Below are 22,149 nucleotides of genomic sequence, written 5' to 3'. Positions count from 1 at the left end.
GTGATCCCTGAACCCAGCCCTGACCCTAATCCCACACCAACCCCAACTTGTCTAGGCAAGTGATCCCTTGTCCCAGGCCTAACACCTGTGCCTGAGCCCCTGAAAGCCCACCTAAACCTAAAACTCAGCCTTAAAAATAACCCTAATCCTGCATCTAACCCCGCCCAACCCCTAACCCATTCCTAGCCCCCACTTCACCCACCATATACATCCCCAACTTCCAATCTTTAGCTCTAATGTATCCCCATGTGCACATTTGGTTAGTAAATCTTTACTGAGCATCTACTATGTGCCAGGCACACATCTAGGAATATAAAGATAAACAAGGTGACCAAAATCGGCTTTGACTTCACATTCCAGTGGGAGATTCAGAAACTCTACAAGGGAGACAGAGAAATCTTATCATTCAAATTGAAGAAGGTGACATAAAGGAATTGACAAATCAGAGCCAGTCCCTGGAGGAGAGAGGGGGTGGGGGTGGGGGAAGAGAGCTTCTGCTGCTCAGGGAAGGTCTCCTTTGAGGAACGGATGCTGGAGCTGAGGCCAGGGCAGTGTTGAAGAGGGGGCCATGCGAGGACCTGGGGACGGGGCGTTTAGGCACCACAATTCCAAAGCCATGACCAGTGTCACCCCCTTTTGCCCTCTAATTCCAGCTTCTGGGCCAGCAGAACCCCCATCCATGTCATTACTCCAGAGCGAGGACCCCGAAGGAGAGCTCTGGGCCCGTATCCAGCACTGCGTGTCTCCCCAGGGTGCCCAGGATGGTGTTGTCACCTTGGAAGGCGTGAAGAGCAGGCAGGAGGGGGGGCCGATTCCGGGTGGGGGTGAGGGTGGGGGCCCGACTCTGTGGCCTTGGCCTTCCCAGCCCAACACCAGCTTGGCCTAAAAGGGCAGACAGATAAAGAGTCCTTCCGGCCCCTGGCCCCAGAGAGGGAGGGGTTTCCTGACAGGAAATTGACCTCCTCTAACCCCCCCCTACCCACCCCCCCAAGTTCCAAGCTCTCAGCAGTTCTGGCCCAAGTGTCCTCAGGGCAGGACAGCAGCGCAGGGACAGAGGCACGGAGGCACTGACTAGGAGGTGAGTGCCCCTGAGGAGGGGGCGGGATCCACATGCCCCAAGCCTGGGCTCCCCCTGGATCCCGGCTGGACCAGAGTTGGTGAGAACACATGCCCTGAGGCCAGGAGAGGCTGGGGGGCAGGCAAAGAGAGAATGTGGGGCCCTGACCTCAGGAGGGTGCCAGCGGGAGGGCAGGAGGAACTGGAAGTAGGAGGGGGGTTGGTGCAGGGGTGGGGGGGACAATTTGGGGGCCCTGGGGATCCAGAGAAGCTTTGAAGACCGCAGGGAGAGCTTGGACCATCAAAGGAGAAGAGACATGAACCACGGTTGTGTCCGATGCCTTCTGAGTTCAGGTGGGAAGATGGGCCAGAGAGGGATGGGTGCTTTGCTCCTTCCCCAAGAGATGGGGGCTTGGAGATGGGAAAGAAGACAGGGCTGGGATGGAGACGGAGTGGAGATGGGGCTCAGAAGGAAGGTGTGCATGAGCTTGAAACAGGCTGGGCTGGTGACAAGACTGTTTGGGGGCGAGGTCTGGATTGGGGTTGCACGGTCGGGGTCCAGCGTGGACACAGTTTGTAAGGGCTGCTTTCTGATACAGATTTGGGGACTGGAGGTACTGACTTCTGCAAACAGGGTCAGGCTGTTCCTCCATGGAGGGTTCAGGACTTTAGGGAAAGGCTGGCAACGAAGGTGGGGGGGAAGGGGGAGGAGCCGGAGCCCAGAGAGGAAAGCTGGTGGCCAAGACATCCTGTGGGAGGTCGGGAGGCTGGGGGCTCCAGGGATGCCTCGGAAGTGAGTCAGGGGGCCGGGCACTGGGGGCAGTTGAGGAGGCTGGAAGGGGCAGGATGTCGGAGCCAGTTTGCAGAGGCGGCTGTTGGAGCCAGGAAGGGGAAAGACAGAGGGGGCCAGTTTTCAGAAGATGTTGGAATGGGGTCTGGGGATGTTGGGAATGGCTTGGGGGTGGGTTATGGGATCCAGTTTGGGGATGGATGTGGGAGCCAATGGGGAGTGGCAAATCCAGTTGGGGTACTGTTGACATCCCATCAGAGGGGAAGTTGAACCCCCTGTTTTGAGGGAGAGGTGCAGCTTTTGGGGGGGGAGGTGATGGAGGCAGTTCTGGGGGACGGGATGAAGCATGGAGAAGCCTGTTTGGAAAATGAAAGATGGAGAATTAGAGGGTGACGTGTGTTTGTGTGTGTGTGTGTGTGTGTGTGTGTGTGCGTGCATGGGGGGGCCAGGATTGATTGCCCACAACCATGGGGGCTCCAGGCAAGGGTTGCCATGGAGACTGCCTCCCTGGGGGACAGGGGACCATGAAGACCGGGGAGGGACTTGAAGAACAGCAGCTGAGGTCCAGAGGCTGAAGTCAGGGAGGAAAGAAGGGGGTCTCCACCATGAATGGAGATGCTCATGCCCACGGCCCAGCCACCTCAGGGCTCTGTGAGCATCGGCCTCCTTCCAGATGCTCCACACCCCCGCACAGCTGCCCCTTCACCTGCTCGGGACCTGTCCTAGGTCTAAACAACCTAGCAACAGGAGAACGTGTGAACGTCTGACAGATGGCAGAGTTTTGCCACAGCCACACAGTGGAATAGTATGCAACGCTTAAGAAAAATCAACCAGGGCCACGGAGATAGGTGTGGAAACATCTCACAAGTATGTGAGCCAAAAAACAACGAGCAAACAGCAAGTTGCAGGATACGCAGGGCACGGTAGCATTTCTAGGGAGTTTGAAGCCACGTAAAACAATACATGATTCCTGGCTGCAAGTCTGTGTTGGCAGAGTAAATGTCTGCGTGGATGGGGAGATACACATGCCGGATGCTGCAGGATGCTGCATTCCTTGGGGGAAGGCTAGAGCAAGCAGGGCCAGGGGGACAGTCGGGGCAGGGTAGGCTGGGTGCGTCTGTAATGCCGGATTCCTTTTTTTTTTTTTAAGATTTTATTTATTTATTCCTGAGAGACACACACACGCAGAGAGGCAGAGACACAGGCAGAGGGAGACGCAGGCTCACTGCAGGGAGCCCAATGTGGGACTTGATCCCAGGACCCCAGGATCATGCCCTGGGCCGAAGGCAGACACTCAACCGTTGAGCCACCCAGGTTCCCCTATAATGCTTGATTCTTAAACAAACAAAGAAACAAACCTGAACCAAGTAGAGCGAATGTTTGCATTAGATGCTAATGATTGGAGGCACAAGGGGTGTTTGTTTTCTAAATTTTTCTGAATTTCTGAATATTTGAACTATTTCATCATTTTAAAAAGCACCCTTCCATGGTTCCCCAGTGTCCTCGGGAAAAAGCCCAAGTCCCTCCTCATGGCCCTGCTAGGCCTTGCATGGCCTGCTCTTTACTGACCTCTCCAGCTTGACTCCTCCTCACCCATGAGGAATGAGGTCCTTCCCTCCTTCGTTTCCTGTTTAGCACCCATTCATTTCCTGAGCGCCTGCCCTGGGAGCTGGGGACACTGCAGTGACTGCAACAGCCTGACCCTGTCCTCTCAGGGCTTCACAGTCCAGTGGGAGGGCACAGACTCATCCCCAGACAGTGACAAGTCAGAGTGGGCAGGGTTGGGATGGGGGAAATTCTGAGGGGGGGCGACTTGACCCAGCCTGGGCATCAGGGAGGGCTTCTGGGAGGAGGGGGATTTGGGGCTGGGTCCTAAAGCATGAGTGGAGCAGGGGGAACAGGTTTCCCTGTAGAAGGATCAACAAATGCTGACACGCAGAGGAGCCTGGAGTGAGGAGCACAGCTGGCAGGTGAAGGCAATTGAATTTTGTCGCCAGGGCACTGGGGACCCATGCAAGGTTAAAAGAAAGAAGCAGGTCTGTGCTCAAATGTGGGCTGGGGTGGGGTGGGGGCAAGAGGAGCCCAGACACCTGAGAGGAAGTGAGGAAGCTGGAGGGCGCTTGGATTGGGGCAGGGGGCCATGGAAAGGGAGGAGATGAAGGATTTAGGAGGTGGGATTAGCAGAATTTGGGAGACCTCAAGCCCCAAGAGGGCAAGAACGGATCTGCCTTGGCCACCGCTGTGTCCCCAGTGCCTGCACCGGGCAAATATCTAGTAAGGTTTTGTTTTGTTTTGTTTTGTTTTTGGAGGGCGGGGAGGGTAGTAAAATATACATAACATAAAATTCACTTTATGAGCCACTTTAAAGCATACAAATTCAGTGGCATCTGGTACATTCGCAAGGCTGTCAACCATCACCACTATGTAGTTCCAGAACATTTTCATTCCCAAAAGGAAACCCGTCCCCACTCCCTGGTGCCCCCTCTCCCAGTCCTGGCCACCCCTCATCTCCTTTCTGTCTCTATGGATTTATCCTATTCTGGACATTTCCCAGGAAGGTTTTGCTCAAGGAATGAACAGGGTGGGGTGGAGGTGACAGGTGTGCGGACTGGACAGGGGAGACGAGGCAGGTGCCCAGGTGTGTGACTGGCTGACCGGGTACACGGTGGGGCCTGAGTCCCCACACAGCCTCTGGCCTTCGCTGGCTGTGCCAGCTTGGGAAGGACACTTCCCCTCTGTCAGCTTGCTTCCTTGTGGAGTATGAGGGTCTACAAAGATGATGAACCCTCCAGGCAGGTGTAAGGCAGGAAAAGGGTCTGAATGGCAATGCTTGGGGGGAAAAGAACCCCAGCCCCAGAATCGACAGGTCTGGGTGTGAATGCCAGCGTCGTCCCTGAATCACTGGGGGACCTTGGGCAACATCTCCAAAATGGACATAATATAGCCCTAACCTCATGGGATCCGTGAGTGCCTAGACCAGGGCCTGGCACGCAGGGGCATTATCGTCGATCATCAACACCACTACTGCTGTCGACCCCACTGATGGTCCCTTATGTTCTCCCCAGGTCCCTGCCTGCCAAAATGCCCATCCTGAAGAGTCTAGGGGTGGCCGACTCTAAGGTGCCCCGGGCAGGGACCCTGCCCCTGAGGTCCTCTCGAAACCCCTTTGAGGAAGTTCCAGGACTGGAAGAAGAGGAGGTTGGGGAGCTGGGGACCCTGCCCAATGGAACGTCTTGTCGCCGCCGCCGGGCCACTCTGGAGAAGCTGGCTGGCCTGTCCCCCTTCCGGTTGGGCTGGACCCCTGGTCGGCGGGTAGGCAGCCCCGGAGATGGGCCGCCCCGCTCTTTCCTGGGCCGCATGCTGACGCCAGGGATACGCAGGAGCTCTGCAGATTTTGGCCTCCTGGCCAGGCTTCAGGGGACCCGAGCCCAGGGCGACGAGGAGGCGGCCGGGGAGGCTGCCCGGAGACTGGCCTTCCTGAGACTGGGACGTGGGCCCAAGCCCCACCGTGCGTCACTGGCTGAGAGGGTGGTGCCCGCAGGCGAGGCGGCCCCTGAGCCCCCGCCCAAGGTCCCTGAGCCCCCAAAGATGAAGGAGCCTCTGTCAGGTGAGTCAGGAGCCCCTGCCCAGCCCTGGCCTCCTCCTGTGACCCCATCTCTGCACACTTCTCCAACCTTTGTCTGTCCACATCCCGCTGCCCCCTGCAGTCCTGTCTCCATCACCCAGCCAGGCTCCAGCTCCAGGTCCACACCCACCCCCAATCCATCCCCCCTCCACCCACCACCATGTCCTGTGATAAGTGAATCACTAACTTTGGTCCCAATCCCCAATTCCCTCCCTACCTCCAATTTTTTTTCCTATTTTATTTATTTATTTATTTATTATTTATTTCCAATTTTAACCCTCCTTCCCTCTCTCCCTTCAAATTCAACCACTATCCCATCTCCTTTCAAAGTATCCACATCCAACCTTGACCTTCTGCCTCTCCCTAACCCCCAGACCCCGCCTGCTTCCCATCCCCAGCCCCAATACTGGCCCCAGATTGCAAAGACCACCTCTACCTCCTCCTTCACCCCAATCTCTCCCTTTCCATCCCACTCTGGACCCCAACCCTAACTCCATCCCACTCCCAAACCCCCAGCCTCTACCCACTGTCCAAGCTTCATCTCAAACTCACCACCGTGGCCAGTGCCTACCTTCTACCTGCATCTACTGACTGTGTCCCCCACGGCCTGTGTTCTTCGGTTCCCTTGGGTGCCGTAGTAATCGAACCCCACAAACCAGGCGGCTTAAACTATAGACACCTATTCTCTGTGCTGGAGGCTAGAAGTCTGAAACCAAGGTGTCGGCAGGGCCACGCATCCTTGGAAACTCAGAGGGGAATCCTTCCTCATTTCTTCCTGCACCTGATGCTTTGCCAGCCATCCTCGGAGTTCCCTGGCTCCTGGCCACCTCACTCCTGTTGTCGCCACGCGGCCTCCTCGCTGTGACTTCACATTGTCTTCCCTCTGTGTGAGTGTCTGTGTCCAAGTCTTCCCTTTGTATAACACCAGTCATGGCTCAGTGGTTGAGCATCTATCTGCCTTCAGCTCAGGTGGTGATCCTGGGGTCCTGGGATGAGTTCTGCATCAGGCTCCCTGCAGGGAGCCTGCTTTTCTCCCCCTGCCTATGTCTCTGCCTCTCTCTCTCTCTCTCTGTGTCTCTCATGAATAAATAAATAAAATCTTAAAAAAACACAAAACACCAGTCATAGTGGATTAGAACCTACCCTATGACCTCATTGTAACTTGATTACCTCTGCAAGGACCCTATCTCCAGATAAGATCCCATCCTGAGGTTGTGGGGGTTAGGACTTCACACATCTTTTTTCTTGGTGGGAGGGGGTGGGGGGCACAAATCAACTTAAGACACCCCTCCACCTGTATATTCACCCCAAACTACTCCAAGCCCCAGTGTGATGCCTTTTTGGTTTGTACCTCAAACTAATTCCAACTCCATCAGCCATCTCCACCTTGGGACACATACACATGCTTATCCCCAACCCATTTCTTTGTCTAAAGGCAATTTTTGGGCAGCCCCAGTGGCCCAGCGGTTTAGCACCACCTTCAGCCGTGAGTGTGATCCTGGAGACCCAGGACTGTGTGTGTGTGTGTGTTTGTGTGTGTGTGTGTGTCTCTGTATCTGTCATGAATAAATCAAATCTTAAAAAAAAAATAATAATAATAAAGGCAATTTTTAACCAGCGCTGTGCCCAATGTTGGGACAACTGCCTGCCAGACCCTCAACCACTGAGCCACCCAGGTGTCCCCTGCCCCTTCACTCTTTTTTTTTTTTTTTAAGATTTTATTTATTGATTGATGAGAGACCGAGAGAGAGGCAGAGACACAGGCAGAGGGAGAAGCAGGCTCCGTGCAGGGAGCCTGATGCAGGACTTGATCCCAGGACCCCGGGATCACGACCTGAGCCAAGGGCAGACACCCAACCACTGAGCCACCCAGGTGTCCCTTCCCCCTTTGTTCTTAATCCCATCTCCACCTGGACCCTGAGTCTGCGTCTGAACCCCCATTCCCAACCTCCACCTACGTTCCCAGCCCCAACTAATGTCCACATTGCATCTTCAAATTCACATCCATCTCCACCTGTTTTCCATCCTCAGTTGTCACTTAACTCCACTTCCACCCTCATCTCCGCACCCCACAAAACGCAGATGTCCTTCTCAACTCCTTTCCTGTCCCCTCTACAGATGTCACCCCAAACTCATCTTCACCCCTTCCAGTAGTCCCGAACCCTGGCTCCATCCCCCTCCTCACTCCTAGCCCCCCCCTCCCCCCAGGCATGCTGCCTCAGTGGTGGGGACTTCAGGAAAGCCTCTTCTGAGCATCCTCTACATCCTGGCCAGAGGCTATTTCAGCACCAGCTCCCTAGGGACTGGGAGGGCACTTCAGCGAGGTGAGGAGGGGGTGACTGGAGCCCCCGCCTTCTGGAAACGGATGGGCAGAAATAGCGCTGGCCAGGAAACAGTTTTTCTGCCAGGGAGGAAGTAGAGGGGGGTGGAGGTGTCGGGGTAACCCTGGGCCACCAGGACCCTCCCTTTGCCTTCACTCACAGCAACCCCATGGGGCTGTGTCTTGGGGATTCTGAACTCAGAGTGCCAGATCACCCCCCAGAAGACCCCATCTCTGGTCTGGCTAACCTCTCCCCACCTCCAAGCCTCCACCTTGCCCCCTGATCCACTGCTTCTCTCCACCCTCTCCCCCTACCTGGCTCAGGCTGGCTTTCCCCCAGCCCTCCCATTGCCCAGATCCCTTTCTGTAGCTCTAATGGACTTTTCCTGTCCTCACCCCCCAAATATCCTGACCCCTTTCCATATCATAACCCACTCCTCAATACCTTCTGTCCTCCCCTGTGCCCTGACCCTCTCCCTTCGGCCTCAACCCCTTACCCCCATTTCCTCTGACTTCTCCCCATCCTCCCCCCTTCTCCCCATCCTCTTGCTAGTTTCCTAATGATGCTCTGGTCCTTTGACTAGCTTCCTTTATCCGACACCTATCCCACTGCTTACCACCCTCGCCATCCCTAACCTTCTCCTGTCCCCTCCCTCAGGTCCTGGCCCTCTCGGCTCCCCTCCTCAGCGTCCCCTCTCTCCCCCGCACCCCCTCCACTCTCCTACCCCTCTCTGGCCTTCCTGTCCCCCACCCTCCTCACCCTCCACCCCTGGGTCCTCCCTCCCTCCTCCCTCCCTCCCTCACCGACCCTTCTCTCCGCCCGATCCCGTGAAGCATTCCCGACTCCTTCCTGGGCCGTCACCTCCCCCTTCCCATCCTCTCGGCCAGCCACCCCCCACCCCACTCTCGCGCCACGGGTTTGCCTCCCCCTGACCTCCCGTTCTGCCCCCACAGTGCTGGAGATCCTGAGCCTGATCCAGCAGCGCGAGCTCGCCCGAGCCGACGAGCACATCTTGGAGCTGGAGGCCGAGGAGCTGGCGTCGTCGGGGGGCGGCGCGCCCGGGCCTCCCGCGGCCGAGGGCGCGGGCGGCGGCCGCCGGGCGCGGGACGTGGCGCTGCTCTACGAGGCCCTGCAGCGCGAGCTGTGGGCGCTGGTGCGCGAGACGCTGGCGGGCCCCGGGCCGGGCGCGGGCGCCGGGGCGGGCGTCGTGGCGCAGCTGGGCCAGGTGCTGCTGCAGGAGGAGGCGGCCGACGGGCGCCGGGGGCCCGGGGCGGCCCGCAAGCTGCGCGTCCGCTGGGCCGAGGCGGTGGGGCGCGCGGCGCGGGAACGCCTGGAGGCGGCGGCGCCCGGGGCGCCCGGGGGCCTGGCGGGGCAGCTGGAGGCGCTGCGGGCGCGGCTGCTGGAGGATATGGGCGTGGTGCGGGGCCGCCTGGCGCCCGCCTACCCCGCCGGCCTGGGCGCCTTCGGCGTCTACCTGCGCGGCTACCACGGCGCGCTGGCCGAGTGGCTCGGGGCCGCCGCCCGCCGGAGGCTGCCGCTGGGCGACCGCTACGCGCTGCTGCATTGGCACAACCAGGTGTACCCCAGGTGAGGCGGGGCCGGCTGCCCCCGGGTCGCCCAGAACCCCGCCCCCACGCGCACGCTCCCGCACCCAAGCACGCGCTCCCGCACCTCTTCAGATGCTAAGTAAGGACCCTGGACCGTTGACCCTTCCGGTCCTCCTCGGTCCTCGGCACTGGTGACACTGAACGCTCTCCCCCTGCCCGTGCTAGAACCTTAGCCACGTCGGTCCTTCCAGTGTTAAAACCTCAGCACCTTCCAGTCTGAGAACCCAAGGACCTCAGCATCGTCAACACTTCCACCCTTGGACGCGGGGCACTGCCCACCCTTCCAGTCCCAGAAACACTAGTGATCTCTCCAGATCGCGAACCTTTCCATGGTGGAAAGGTTCTATGACGCCCCTAGAACCTTAGCACCCTGGACCTTTCCAGGCCTAGAACTTCAGCACCATTCCACTCCTGCATCCGTAACAGGTGGATCCTTCCATTCCTCAGCACTGTGACATTCACAATCTGAGCATCTGAGCGCTCTCCACGCTCTCCACCCGTTTGTGCTAGAGCTTTAGCAACATCAGTCCTCCCAGTTCTAAAACCTGAGCACCCCCAGCCCGAGGACCTCAGCATCTCAACACTTCCACCCTTGGAATCACAGTGCTGCTCACCCTTCCTAGAATCTAAGCATCGTTGATCTACTTGTTCTAGAAGTCTTGCCTTGTTATCTTTTCATTCTTAAAATCTTGGCACCACTGACCCTTCCAAGCCTAGAACCTTCACATCATTGACAAACTCCCGGAATCTTAGCAACCTGACCATTGACCCCTGCAATCCTAGAACCTTAACACCTCCCACTCTTCCAGACTTAGAACCTGAACTGGCCCTTCCAGTTCTAAAATCTCAGCACCATTGACCATTTCAGCCCTAGAAGGTCAGTGCTGTGGATCCCTCCAGGCCTAGAACCGTAATATCATTGACACTGATACTGTTAGAATCTCAGTACTGTTCATCCTTCTGGTCCTAGAGTTTAGCACTGCTGATCATTCCCATCCTAGAATCTTGGTACCATTGACTCTTCCAGTCCTAGAACCTTAATACCACTGATTCTTAAATACTAAAACCTTAGCACCATCATCCCTAAAATCTTGGCATAATTGACCCTCAGAATTCTAGAACCCTTACACTGCTTTCCTTAGATCCTAGGACATTAGCACTGTTGATTCTTCCAATCTTAGAACTTAAGCATCAACACTTTCAATCCTAGAACCTTAGTACTGATGAGATTTCAAATCCTAAGCCTTAGCCTTAGCCCCTTTAGAGCCCAGAACTTAGATACTTTGGATCTTTCCAGTGTTGGGACTGTAAGACTCTTGGTCCCTTGAATTCTAAGTTTATAATCTTAGCATTTAGAACCTCAGCACCATTGATGGTCCCAGTCCTAACATCTCCAAACTCTTGAGGCTTTGGATCCTTTGGATCCATTCCTGTGGCCAGGGGATGGACTATGATTAGCCATGACTGAGTCACCTATGCGCTCCAGGGAAAAGGGAGCTGACCACACCCAAACACATGTTGGCCAGTGAGAGGAGTGGGTGGTTCCTCAAACAAAATCATCATGGTGTCACTTAGAAGAAGGGGAAACAAACAGCTAGTGACATCGGACCTCCTAGATCCCCTTTGGGGATACGTGTTAAGGACACTCTCACACCACCTATGAGAGATGGAGGCAGGACAGGGAGTCTGGAAAGCTTCCTGGAATAGCAGGACAGGAGTAGGAAGATGGTGCTTGTGGCTGAGAAGATGCCACGAGCAAAAGCTTGGGATGCGTGTGGGTGGGGCGGGGGATGGGGGGTGATGGTATCACCCAGGCCAGGTGTGCAAGACTGTAGCATCGGGGAGTGAGGGCTGGACTGGGGAAGCCTCCAAGGCCAGGCGAGGTGGTAGGGATGAGATGTGGAGGCGGAAGGGAGCTTCCATCTGATGAAGCTGATCTTGGGTGAGATCTTGCGTGCCAGACCATCAAGCCTGGACTTGACCCCTGCAAGTCTTGCCCGGACACCATTCATCAGGGAGCTGACTCAGAGAACTGGAGCCAGGGGCGCGACAATTCCAGAGACTTCCTTTGAGGGATGAGCAAAGCTGGCCTCTAGAGAGGAAGGGAGTGGCCCAGGGTCAGAAACACACTGGGTGTAAAGAGGTAGGGGTGGGAGGGGGTTCAGCTGCCCAGATCCCTTTCTCACAGACCTCCTTGTCTCTCGCCCCCCTTCCCAGAGAGGTCCTAGGGCTGGTGGACCTGGTAGCCCTGGAGAATGGAGAGCTCGGGCCCCTGCTGTCTCCTGGCACCCTGCGGGGCTTGGAGGATGAATGTGTCACAGACGTGAAGGTACTGGGGGTGTGGGAGCTGAGGTACTCTGCAGGGAGAGAGTGATCATGCTGGACTTGGGGGCCTCCCCTCTCTCCCTTCTGCCACTCTCATTCCCTTTTTCCCTCTGTGGGGACTTCTGAGCTCTGCCCAAAAGACACAGAAATGTCAGCCCATACTGATCACTCTGTCTTAGGTTCAGTGTTATTACCCAAGCACCCAGCCAGGCAGAGGGACCATCAGTAAAGGTTCGATACATTCCCATACTTCCAATCATGGGGCAAGAGCCAGTCACAGAAGCTCAGCTCACAGTCCCAGAGATTCGGCATCAAAGCCATCTCTGCACATAAGCGAGGCAGATAGTCAGCATGGTTAGTAACTGGCCAGGCACAGGCACCAGTCAGCGAGTGGCCCGGCCATGAACACCCAGCCTGGCCACGGGGCTGCTTCCCACCTGAATGCCAGCCCTGCCTCGGCTGCTGAAATTACAATCTTTGAAACCTATGAGCCCAGAATCTTAGACTCCCAACACACCTAGAGTCTCAGATTCATTGAAGGGAGCACTGGATCAGAGGGTCAGAGATGCGTAAACCTTAGAATCCCAGACCCTTGGCATTCTGGAATCACAGAATCTGACTCTCTTGAGCAAATTGTTTTGCAGAATCTGGGGAGCGGAGCCTTAGGACCATCAAATAATGAGAGACAAAACCCTCAAACTCTCTGGCTATCAAAGGGAGGAAGCTTAAAACTACAGACTCTTAATATCAAGCTGCAAATCATGGACTTAGGGATGCAAGAGGCTGGGGAGGTTTTCTGGTCCAGCTTCTCTCCTCGGGGTAACCTTGAGAAGCTTAGGGGTAGAACCCAGACCTGCTTGAGGCTAAGGTGTGGGAACCATAGAGGGGGGGAAAAGAGGGAGAGGCTCCCGGATGCCCCTGACTCCTGCCTTTCCCCCACCTTCTCACTCCAGGCTCAGACACGAGCAGCCCTCCTTCGAGTGCTGCAGGAGAATGAGGAGCACTGGGCGAGGACCGAGGACCGACCCAGCAGCCTGGCACAGGACGTGTGTGAGGTAGGGGGTAGCGGGAGAAGGAGAGTCAGCAGAACAATGCCCCGGGGAGGGGAAAGCAGGACCTCCCCCCTCCTCACCTCTTCTCCTCTCCATGGACCACGCAGCTGCTAGAAGAGCATACAGAGCGAGCACCCCGCATCAGCCAGGAGTTTGGGGAGCGGATGGCCCACTGCTGCCTGGGGGGGCTAGCAGAATTCCTGCAGAGGTAATGGAGGGTTGGGGCAGGGGTGCAAGGCTGGGGTGGAGGCATCAGTACCCAGGATCCAACAGAGAGAGGAGGGATGATAGGAAACCGAGGATGGATGGGCAGGGGCGCGTCCGTGAGGATCACAGGCTTTGCGGGGCTGAGTGCCCAGCAGGAGACCCCCTCCAGCTGCGCCCCATCTGTCATACACCCTCCCTTTCTCCTGTCCCCAGCTTCCAGCAGCGGGTGGAGCGATTCCATGAGAATCCAGGAGTTCGGGAACTGCTACCTGACACCTACATCAGCAGGACCATCTCCCTGGTCAACTGTGGGCCCCCCCTGAGGTGAGAGCACCCCGTGTGTGGGGGACAGGGCCAGTCGCCATGACCAGCTGAACTGGGATGCCCAGATCCCGGGTGGGGAATCACAGAGCTGGTCCAGAGCAAAAGGCACATGGGGCCTTGGAAGCAGAAAACCCTGGGAGTCCTAGAAAGAACCTCAGCATCACAGAGCGCTAGAATTACCGAGTGATCGGAACACTGGAGTGTTGTAATTATAGAAACTTTAGAAGCCAGATTCAAACACTCTAGGAATTACAGATTTTTTTTGCCTTTTTATCTTCCTTTCCTTTTTTTTTATTAAGTAATTTTTAATGCATTTACATGGTTCAAAATTCGAGATACAATGGGGCGTGCAGTGAAAAGTCTCCCTCCCTCGCTAGAGCCTGCCATATCTCTGCTGGGGCATTTGATATATTTACCCGTAAATATGTGTAAATAAGTGTATGTGTGCATATGCATACTTCATGCATATGCATATCTTGTGCATATTCATATGCATATTTCATATGCACATTCCATACAGATACAAGTAAATATATTTCACTGTGTGCATACATATTATTCTTTTTCCTTAAAAAAAAAAAAAAACCCACAAGTGGTAAGAATGTTGGACACACTTTTGTGCCTTTCCCCTTAACAGCTTGGAGATCTTTCTGGCACGTGGCGTTCCCACACTCCCTTGTAAGATCTGAACTGTAGTCCACTGAGTGGATATACCGTCGTGTATTCAATGTGGAGACTCTCGGCTCCACCCTTTCCAGAGCAAAATCTGGTACACCTGTCAATCCCACAAACGTGGGGACTCTGGGGGACACATGCCCAGAAGGGGGCCTCGCTGGGATTTAGGCAGAAAATGCCAAATCGCCCTTTTTCTTCATGATGACGGGTCATCATGAAGAAAAAATGGGAAGGGTAGGATTTTAGAATTATAGGTGTTTCGAATCACATTCCATGGAGCTTCCATGTCCCACCCCCCCAGCCTCCCAGGCATCCCTTGATATTTCTTAGCCCCCAGACTCTCCCCAGAACCCCTGACTTTTCCCAGCTCCCCATCTGACCCATCACCCCTGTGCTTACAAAATAGAGTCCATCTAAGGAGGGAGCGAGGTCCAGGCAATTGAGCTGAATATTGGGGCTCCTTGACTTTGGGCTCCTCCGATCCCTACAGGGCTCTGGCAGAGCGCCTGGCCCGGGTGGGCCCTCCCGAAAGTGAGCCGGCCCGGGAAGCAGCAGCCAGCGCTCTGGACCGTGTGACCCGGCTCTGCCACCGAGTCCTGGCTGACCTGCTATTCCAGGAGCTGCAGGTGAGTGAGGCGGGGTGTGTGTGTGTGTGAAGTGTGAACGGGGCAGCCGGGACTGGGGAGCACCCTGCCAACCGGCAGGTCCTTTCAGCCCAGGACTCAGTGTTCTTCGGAAAACAGGCAGGGGTGGGGGTAATAGCCTGTTTGGGTCATTTGGGGGGGCAAAGGGGGGTGCAGGAAGGAAGACAGGGGAGGTTATGGTCAAGGGGAAGATGGAGAGCCAAGGGCCTTGGGGATTGGGTGGAGCCCCTCCCCACTGAGGCCCCCCAAATCCCTGCCCAGCCTCTCCTAGATCCCTGCACCCTGTTGACCTCTGGGCTCCTGTGGGAGCCCCGAGGGGGCTGGGGTCAGAAGAGGTGGATGAGAGTATGTGGGGAGAGTGGTGGGAGTACCTGTGAGTGAGCCAGAGGGGTGCATATCCCTGGTTGTAATGCAGGCTCATTCATGTCGTCCAACCCAGCTCACTCAGAGCAAGAGCCAAAGCCCTTGTGGTGGATGGATGGAGGCCCTGGATGATCTGACCCTCCCCTCTCTGACCTCGCCTCCCCCCACCTGCCTCCTCCTGCCATACCAGCCCCCTTGCTCTTCCTTAAACTCACCACACACAGTTCAGTACCTTTGCACCTGCTGTTCCCTTTGTTTGGACCACTCTCCCCACCTCCAGTAGCCACATCGCTACCCCCTCACCTCTTTCAAGTCTTGACTCAGATGTCACCTTCTCGGTGAGACCTCCTCGGGCTGCCCTATTTAAAACAGAATCCCCAAGAGGAGACTCCCTTCCCCTTCCCCACTCCCTGCTATGCTTTCCTCCAAGTACTTACAGCCACCTGCTGTCCTATGGCCTTTGCTTCAACACCCCCCCCCCCCCCATCCAGCTCCATCCACTGGAATGTGAGCTTCTCAAGGGCAAGGTTTGTCGGAATGTTTCTAAAATAACTTTTTATTATGGAAAATTTCAAACGTACACAAAAGTAAGCAGAATGACAGAATGACCTCCTGGTGGACCAGCTCCAGCAAATATCAACTCCTGGCCAATTTTGTTTCACCTTTCCCCCACCCCCTGCGCCCTCCCCATCCCTGACATCCTGTCATCATCCATCAACACTTCAGCCCGCATCTCCAAAAGATAAGAAAGCCTTTGTAAATGAACATAACCACAGTGCCTTTTCATACCGAACAAAGGGAGCGATAATTCCTTAATATCAGCAAATATCAGACCGGTAATCAGATCCCCATCCCCACCCCGACCTGTTTAGGATTATCAAATGTTTGAAGTTTTGTTCGTCTCATTCTGCTCTGTGTCCCCGAGCATCCCCAAGTGTCCCCAGCCACCCACCCCTGGCGGAGCCACAGGAAGAGTGTTTGTTGAATGACTACATGGATAGGTGTGTGCATGAAAGTGAGTCGGAGGTTATGGGGTTGCCGAGAAGGGGATGCAGTCTACATTCCAGGCCTGGCTGCACTTTTTCCAAATAGGGGGACCTGGGCAAGTTACTTGTCCTCTCGGGGTGTCTGTTTGCTCATCTGGAAAATGGGCACAGGAATTCCAGGCTTCTTGGGCGGCTGTGAGGAAGCAATGGGATTGTGTGGCTGTACAGTGCTTAGCTCCGTCTCAGCCCACGGGTACTGGATGAAATCTTCCTAAAAATACAGAGTTTATAGAAACAGTGACATGCCCGGAGCCAGGTGCTGCAGCGAGAGCATCAGCTCATTTAATTCAAACCCACTTTTCAACAAAAGGCCCTATTCGGGGAGGTTCAGACACCTGGGCTAGCAGGCTACTGTAGGAATGAGAGCAGGACGGGGGTGCAGGGTAGAGAGGGATAGCACCTGCTTCAGACCCCACTGGTCGCCTACCCCGGGTGCCTCACATTCACCCCCTTACTGCCCCAGATCCATTTCAGGGACAGACCCAGTGCCCTTCCCACCTCTTGGATCACATCCAGGTGCCTCCCTCCTCCACCCCCACAGAAATCCTAGGAATTCTACTCCTAGGGCTCTGCTTTCCCCCTCCTCACCCCTCTTACCCACTTCTTTCCCCTCTTTCCCCTCCTTCCGGTCCCCCCTCCCCATTTCTACCTCTGCCTGGCCCCTCACATCAAGATCTCGGTAAAGTATAAGCCTGACCCTCTCCATCTGTCTTGAAGTTATTAAATTTTGAATAAGGGCATTCCGTTTTCGTGTTGCACCGGGCCCCACAAATTATTGTATAGATGGTCTTGTCAGCCACTTGGACCCTCTTTCTGACCCTCTGACTGGCAAACCCATCTGAGCAGCCTTCACCCTGGCTCTTCCCGCTGATTGAGCCACTCTCTTCTTCGTCCCTAGCGGGGCTAGCCACACCATCCTCCCGCCCCAGCTCTGGTGCCCCTCCTCCAGGAAGCCCTCCTGGACTCTCTGTGCTGACCCAGGCAACTCCTCTGGGCTTCCTAAAACTCCTGGGTTCCCTCCTCCCAGCCCCCACCACTCTGGGTCCATCCGTGGGGAATGGTCTGTCTCCCTCCCTGGACTGTGCGCCCCAGGAGGGCACAGCTCAGCACTGGTTCAGCTCTCCTCTGCTGAACTGGTAAGTGGAGAAAGAGGGTGGAAGGGAGGAGAGCTACAACCATCCCCCCATGCTGTCCCCCCCAGCCCTACTTCAACAAGTTGATGCGCAGGAAGTGGCTGAACAGCCCGGAGGCCCTGGATGGCATCGTGGGCACGCTGGGCGCTCAGGCCCTGGCGCTGCGCAGGATGCAGGATGAGCCCTACCAGGTGCGCGGGCTTGTCGCGGGCGGGAGAGCGTGGGGAGCGGGGGCGCTCTGCAGGGGGAGACCCCTTCCAGGTGCGGGGCGCTCTCTCAGGGCGAGATAGGCGGCGCTCCGCGTGGGGTCTGCGGGGAGGCAGATCGGCGGGTACAGGGGGGTAGAGTGGGGCGCATACAGGGTCGGGGGGCCTCTGGGAGGTGGAACTCCCGGAGAGTGGGGAGAGGACTGGGGTGGGGCAGCCTTTGGGGGCCGGCAGGGGATGTCGGCGAGCTGATTAGGGGGCAGAGGAGGGGATCATCCGGCAGGACAGAGGTCACCCACCCATTGGGAGTCGGGAGGGCGACTTGGGGGGGGGCGCTGGGGGCGACCAAGAGGCCTGGCGCCCTGTGGGCGGGGTAGGGGGTTCCGGCGGGGGTGCCGGCAGTGGGAGCGGGGAGAGGGTCGCCGGCGGCTCACTGGCCCTCGCGTCTCCCCCGGTCCCCAGGCGCTGGTGGCCGAGCTGCACCGGCGGGCGCTGGTGGAGTACGTGCGGCCCCTGCTCCGCGGGCGCCTGCGCTGCCGCTCGGCACGGACCCGCAGCCGCGTGGCCGGGAGGCTCCGGGAGGACGCGGCGCAGCTGCAGCGGCTGTTCCGGCGGCTGGTCAGTGCGGCCCGGGGGCGGGGGGCTCCCGAGAACCCCTGGACCCGATAGCGGGGGGGGGGGGGCATTAGCGTCGGGCCTTCTCCCAACTTTCAGTCAACAGGGACACTTCGATCCTGGCCTCCCTCCGCGCGTAAAAATCGGCTTGCTTGCGGGGCCGAGCTCGCCTCCCGGCGCAAACCGGATTCGTGCTCCCTACACCCGGCGGGGGGGATTCCTTGGATCCGTTCAGTCCTGTGAAGTGCTTAGGACCCTACCCCGCGCCCAGCGAGCGCTCCGTAAGCAGGAGCCGTTCTCCTGAGCACAGATAGGAGCCACATGCAACAGAAACCCAAGAATTTAAAACGACCAACTTTTATTTCTACCCAATCGTAATCCTCAGGACAGGAAGGGCTTCGCTCGGCCGCGAAGTTTCCAGGATTTTCTAGTCTGCAGTACTTGGAATTGCGGGGGTGGGGTGGGGGAGGCCAAGGGTGTCTCATGTTATTGAGAACGCAGGGAGACCTGTCGTCCAAGCAATCCAGTGTCCCCGGAGGGTTACGTTTTGCAAACGAGGACTAGGTTTTGAAGGGTGTCCCCGAGCCCCCAAATTATCCGCAAAACTGAGTATAGATAAATTTCGATTGGTTTTTTTTTTTTTCTTCAAGTTTCCAAAGCTTCCAGGTCCTTCCCAAACCCTCTGATCCCAGTCTGTCCTCTGCCCGGCTTCACCGAGAAAGCCGAGGCCCAGAGGGGTGTGGTGTAGGAGGAGGGGGACCTGGGGCCGAGTGTGAGATGGGGCCTTCCCCTGCAGGAGTCCCAGGCTTCGTGGCTGGACGCCGTGGTGCCCCATCTGGCCGAAGTCCTGCAGCTGGAAGACACGCCCAGCATCCAGGTGGAGGTGGGGGTGCTGGTGCGGGACTACCCAGACATCAGGTGAGCGCCCCCCCCAGTCCCCGCCCCCGCCTCGACCTGGCCCCTCGCTGCCCGCGCCGCCCGCGCCACCAGGCCGAGGACTCCCGGCCTTGGCATCCGTCCCGGCGTTTCCTGCTCTTGGGCGAGGGAGGGAGGCGGCGAGCGTGTCTGACGGCCGTTTCCTGCTGGAACCAGGGCATTATTAATACGATTTCCCTCCTTCTCCTGCCGCCGCCGCCACCACCAGGGCTCGCAAACAAACAGGCAGTCACAGGAAGCCCAGGGCAGGGGGGCGCGGGGCCGCCGGCGGCAGGAAGGGCCGGCCCAGCCCGGGAGCCGCGGGGGACACGGGGACACGCACGGGCACACGGGCGCACACGCACTGGGACAGCTGCAGGCGCCCTCAGATCCTGGCGGACCATTTCCTTTGTGTGGGACCCTCTGCGGGCCGCTTCCGTGGGGATCACGCACTCTCTTCGTAGGATTATTGGGGGATTTTGCATCGTGCGTCACAGCAGCATTACCCTCGTCATCCACGGTGACAGGCGTACCAATACCAAGGCCTGTGTATTGAGTCCTTATGTCAGACCTGAGAAAGCAAGTTATCCACCCACACTCTATAAGTAAGCCCTATGATGAAAGTTATTTTAGAAAAGTAAATGCAGGTAAAAGGCAGTGCTGTTCTAAATGCTTAGCATCATCTGAGGCAGGCAGGAATTAAGTAGATTACCCTAAATGTCACAGCTAGCAAGTGGCAAAGCTGGGACTTGAACCCGGGCAGCAGGCTGCCTCTAAAGCTGGTGCACTTGATCACCCCCGCCACCCCCACCCCACCCCTGGGGGAAATGCGGATGGTGGTGGCAGTCCTGCAGCACTCTGCATACTCGGACTGAGGCACCAGTAGGGTTTATAGGCTCCAGGGTTGAGGATTTGGGACTGAGGGTGAGGATTCTGGAACCATTCCAGGATAGACAGTTCTGACTCTAAGGTGTGGGGCACTTTGTCCTTGGGAAAGCACAGAGCCCTGGGGTGCATGGGAGGGGGGAGTCCCAGCATCCCTCCTGGATTGGGGTTTCTGATTTGGGATCTGCCCTTGAACGTGAAGCTCGGTTTGAAAGCTCTCAAGCTTTTGGAGTGGTTCCAAAGCCAACTTTGGGGCTGGGTCTTGGAGCTTGTGTGAGCTGGAAGGTTCCTAAGTCACATTTTTGGATGAGCAAACATTGGAGCCGTGGTGATTCCAAACCTGGGGTGTGGGGAAGTGAAGACTCTGAGCTGCTGTTGAAGGAAGCAGTGAAGGCCACAGGGCTGTGTTTGAAATGAAAGTTCTGGAAATGACTGTTAGGTTCAGGATCTTGAGACCCAAGAGCTGTTGCTGAGATGCCTCTCTTGGATTTAAGGGCAAAGGTTATAAAATAGAGTTAGTTTTGGGACAAATTTCTGGTTGAGGTGAAGCCCCCCACCCCGCCCCCCGTTAATTTTAGTCCTGGAGTGGAACTTTGGCTGAGCAGGGTTCTGGGAATGATGTGTGTGTTGGGGTGTGTGTGGGGGGGTGAAGTGAGTCTTCCAAGGGGATGAAGGTTCTCTCATGGGTGGGCTCTGGACTGAGAGATCTTGAGTTAGTTTTGGATATGGGGCAGTGGAACTACAGTGGTGGAGAGGCTTCTAGACCTTGCCTCGGAGGTGAGGGGTGAGGTGAGGGTTCAGATGGGAGTGCGGGTGAGCCCTCCTGGGCAGCCTCTGAGGGACAGTGGGGACTGTTGAAGGTGCAAGTGAAGACAAAGTTAGGGTTGCAGCTGATTCCAGAGCCTATGCAAGTATGAGGGGACCAGAAGGAAGTCCAGGGGCTTCCTTTTGAGCTGAGCTGGGGCTGAAGATTGAAGGTTAATCGGGAGCTAAGACCAGGGTGAAAAGGAAGACTCCTGTGCTGGGTGTGGAGGTGAGGGTTCTGGAATCAGTCACAAGTGGAAGGGTTTGGAAATGGTTGGCAGAGGGTTCCAGAGGGCGTGCTGGTCGGAGGAGGGTTTGGGAGGACTAGAAATAGGGAGGGCCTGGGAGAGGGGAGGGCTGGGGGTTGCGGGTCTGGGGAAGGGACCTCGGAGCGGGGCATAGAGGCTCCAGAGCTAAGGCAGGTTGTGGGATGGATGGGGAACAGGGGGTTCACAGATGGGCTGCTGCGAGGAGCTCATGCACCTGTCCCTTCTCTCCCCAGGCGGAAGCACGTGGCGGCCCTCCTGGACATCCGTGGCCTGCACAACACAGCCGCCCGCCAGGAGATCCTGGCCGTGGCCCGGGACCTGGAACTGTCGGAGGGGGGAGCCCTGCCACCCCCTCGGGACCGCGCCTTCTTCTCCGACATCTCCGTGCCCCGCCCGCCCTTCTGCCTCGGCCTCCCTCCCTTCCCGGGCCGCCTTCCCCTCCGCCGGCTGGCCAGGCCTGGTTTGGCCTGTTTGCCCCGGCTTCGGCCTCCGTCCCCATCGCGGCCCCCCAGCCAACGCTGAGACTCTAGCAGCCCTCCACCTCACGGCCCCCCATCTTTGCTGCTGACAAACCATCCTCCTGTATGGCCCCTTCTTGACTCCCTACCTGGGACCGAAGATCCTCCCATTCCCCTCCCCTGCCCCTGGGATGGAAAGATCCTTGGTCTTCTGGGCCACCCCTACACTCCTGTGGCGAAGAGAAACAGGCCGGAGGGAGCAAGGACTTTCCCAAGGCCACGAAGCTCATTCCCAGCACCAGCTCCTGGCCCAGTGTGTGGTGGGTGGCGTTCTGGAAGGCTCTACAGAAGTATCCCAGGCTCCCCTCCCTTCCCCCTCACCTCAAGGTCTGGCCCCAGTCCAACGTATTAAGGAATGTACGATACTTAGAATAAAGAGGTTTCTATTTAACACAAGGAAGGGCTGAGTCCCCAGTGTGTGGGGGAGGAAGGACCGGGGGCAGGGCCCAGGGCCAAGGGCTTCTCACACGCCCCAAGGCTGGGCTGGGGTCCAACTCCTGGGCAGGGCAGTGGAGGCTGAGGCAGGCCCTGCAGGCCAGCAGTAGGCAAGCCATCCCACTTACCCCAAGTCCCCAGGCCGCAGGACTCCAGGGCAGGCCCTTGGCCATTCTCAGCCAGAGTCCCTCCATCCCAAACGTGCCTCTCCTTCGCTTCTGAGCCTGGTGGCTCCACCTTGGCACCCCCCCCCCCCATCCATCCTTAGCGGGAAGCTGTGTCAAGAGAGGAAGGAGGTTGGGGGCAGGGCCAGCGGCATCCAGGGCGCCCTCCT

General features: G+C 57.2%; 1 protein-coding gene across 3 annotated transcripts; it reads left to right on the top strand.

The window, feature by feature from the left end:
• Window positions 1–1,015: 1,015 nt before the first annotated feature.
• Window positions 1,016–21,776, top strand: EXOC3L2 (exocyst complex component 3 like 2). Of its 3 annotated transcripts, none has more exons than XM_072754905.1 (12): window positions 1,016–1,078; window positions 4,912–5,453; window positions 8,746–9,379; window positions 11,617–11,728; window positions 12,678–12,779; window positions 12,884–12,984; window positions 13,197–13,307; window positions 14,473–14,608; window positions 17,237–17,359; window positions 17,837–17,992; window positions 18,786–18,907; window positions 21,096–21,776. In XM_072754905.1, exons 2-12 carry the CDS (start codon window positions 4,928–4,930, stop codon window positions 21,382–21,384), a joined length of 2,412 nt encoding a protein of 803 aa, XP_072611006.1. In that variant the 5' UTR covers window positions 1,016–1,078; window positions 4,912–4,927; the 3' UTR covers window positions 21,385–21,776. The 3 variants fall into 3 exon arrangements, with proteins under 3 accessions (XP_072611006.1, XP_072611013.1, XP_072610997.1); XM_072754896.1 differs by lacking the exon at window positions 1,016–1,078 and adding an exon at window positions 1,331–1,410; XM_072754912.1 differs by lacking the exons at window positions 1,016–1,078; window positions 17,237–17,359; window positions 17,837–17,992; window positions 18,786–18,907; window positions 21,096–21,776 and adding exons at window positions 1,321–1,410; window positions 15,066–17,230.
• Window positions 21,777–22,149: the final 373 nt, after the last annotated feature.

Source organism: Vulpes vulpes, chromosome 1 (assembly GCF_048418805.1).
Source record: "Vulpes vulpes isolate BD-2025 chromosome 1, VulVul3, whole genome shotgun sequence".
NCBI classification, from domain to species: domain Eukaryota; kingdom Metazoa; phylum Chordata; class Mammalia; order Carnivora; family Canidae; genus Vulpes; species Vulpes vulpes.
The sequence above is the reverse complement of the archived record's forward strand: the minus strand, read 5'-3'. Positions and strand labels throughout refer to the sequence as shown.

Bases quoted from the DNA above. Each gene is read 5' to 3' on its own strand.
- EXOC3L2 (XM_072754896.1), top strand. The intron at 11,729-12,677 runs GTACTGGGGGTG...TTCTCACTCCAG, and splicing joins AATGTGTCACAGACGTGAAG to GCTCAGACACGAGCAGCCCT. The intron at 12,780-12,883 runs GTAGGGGGTAGC...TGGACCACGCAG, and splicing joins TGGCACAGGACGTGTGTGAG to CTGCTAGAAGAGCATACAGA.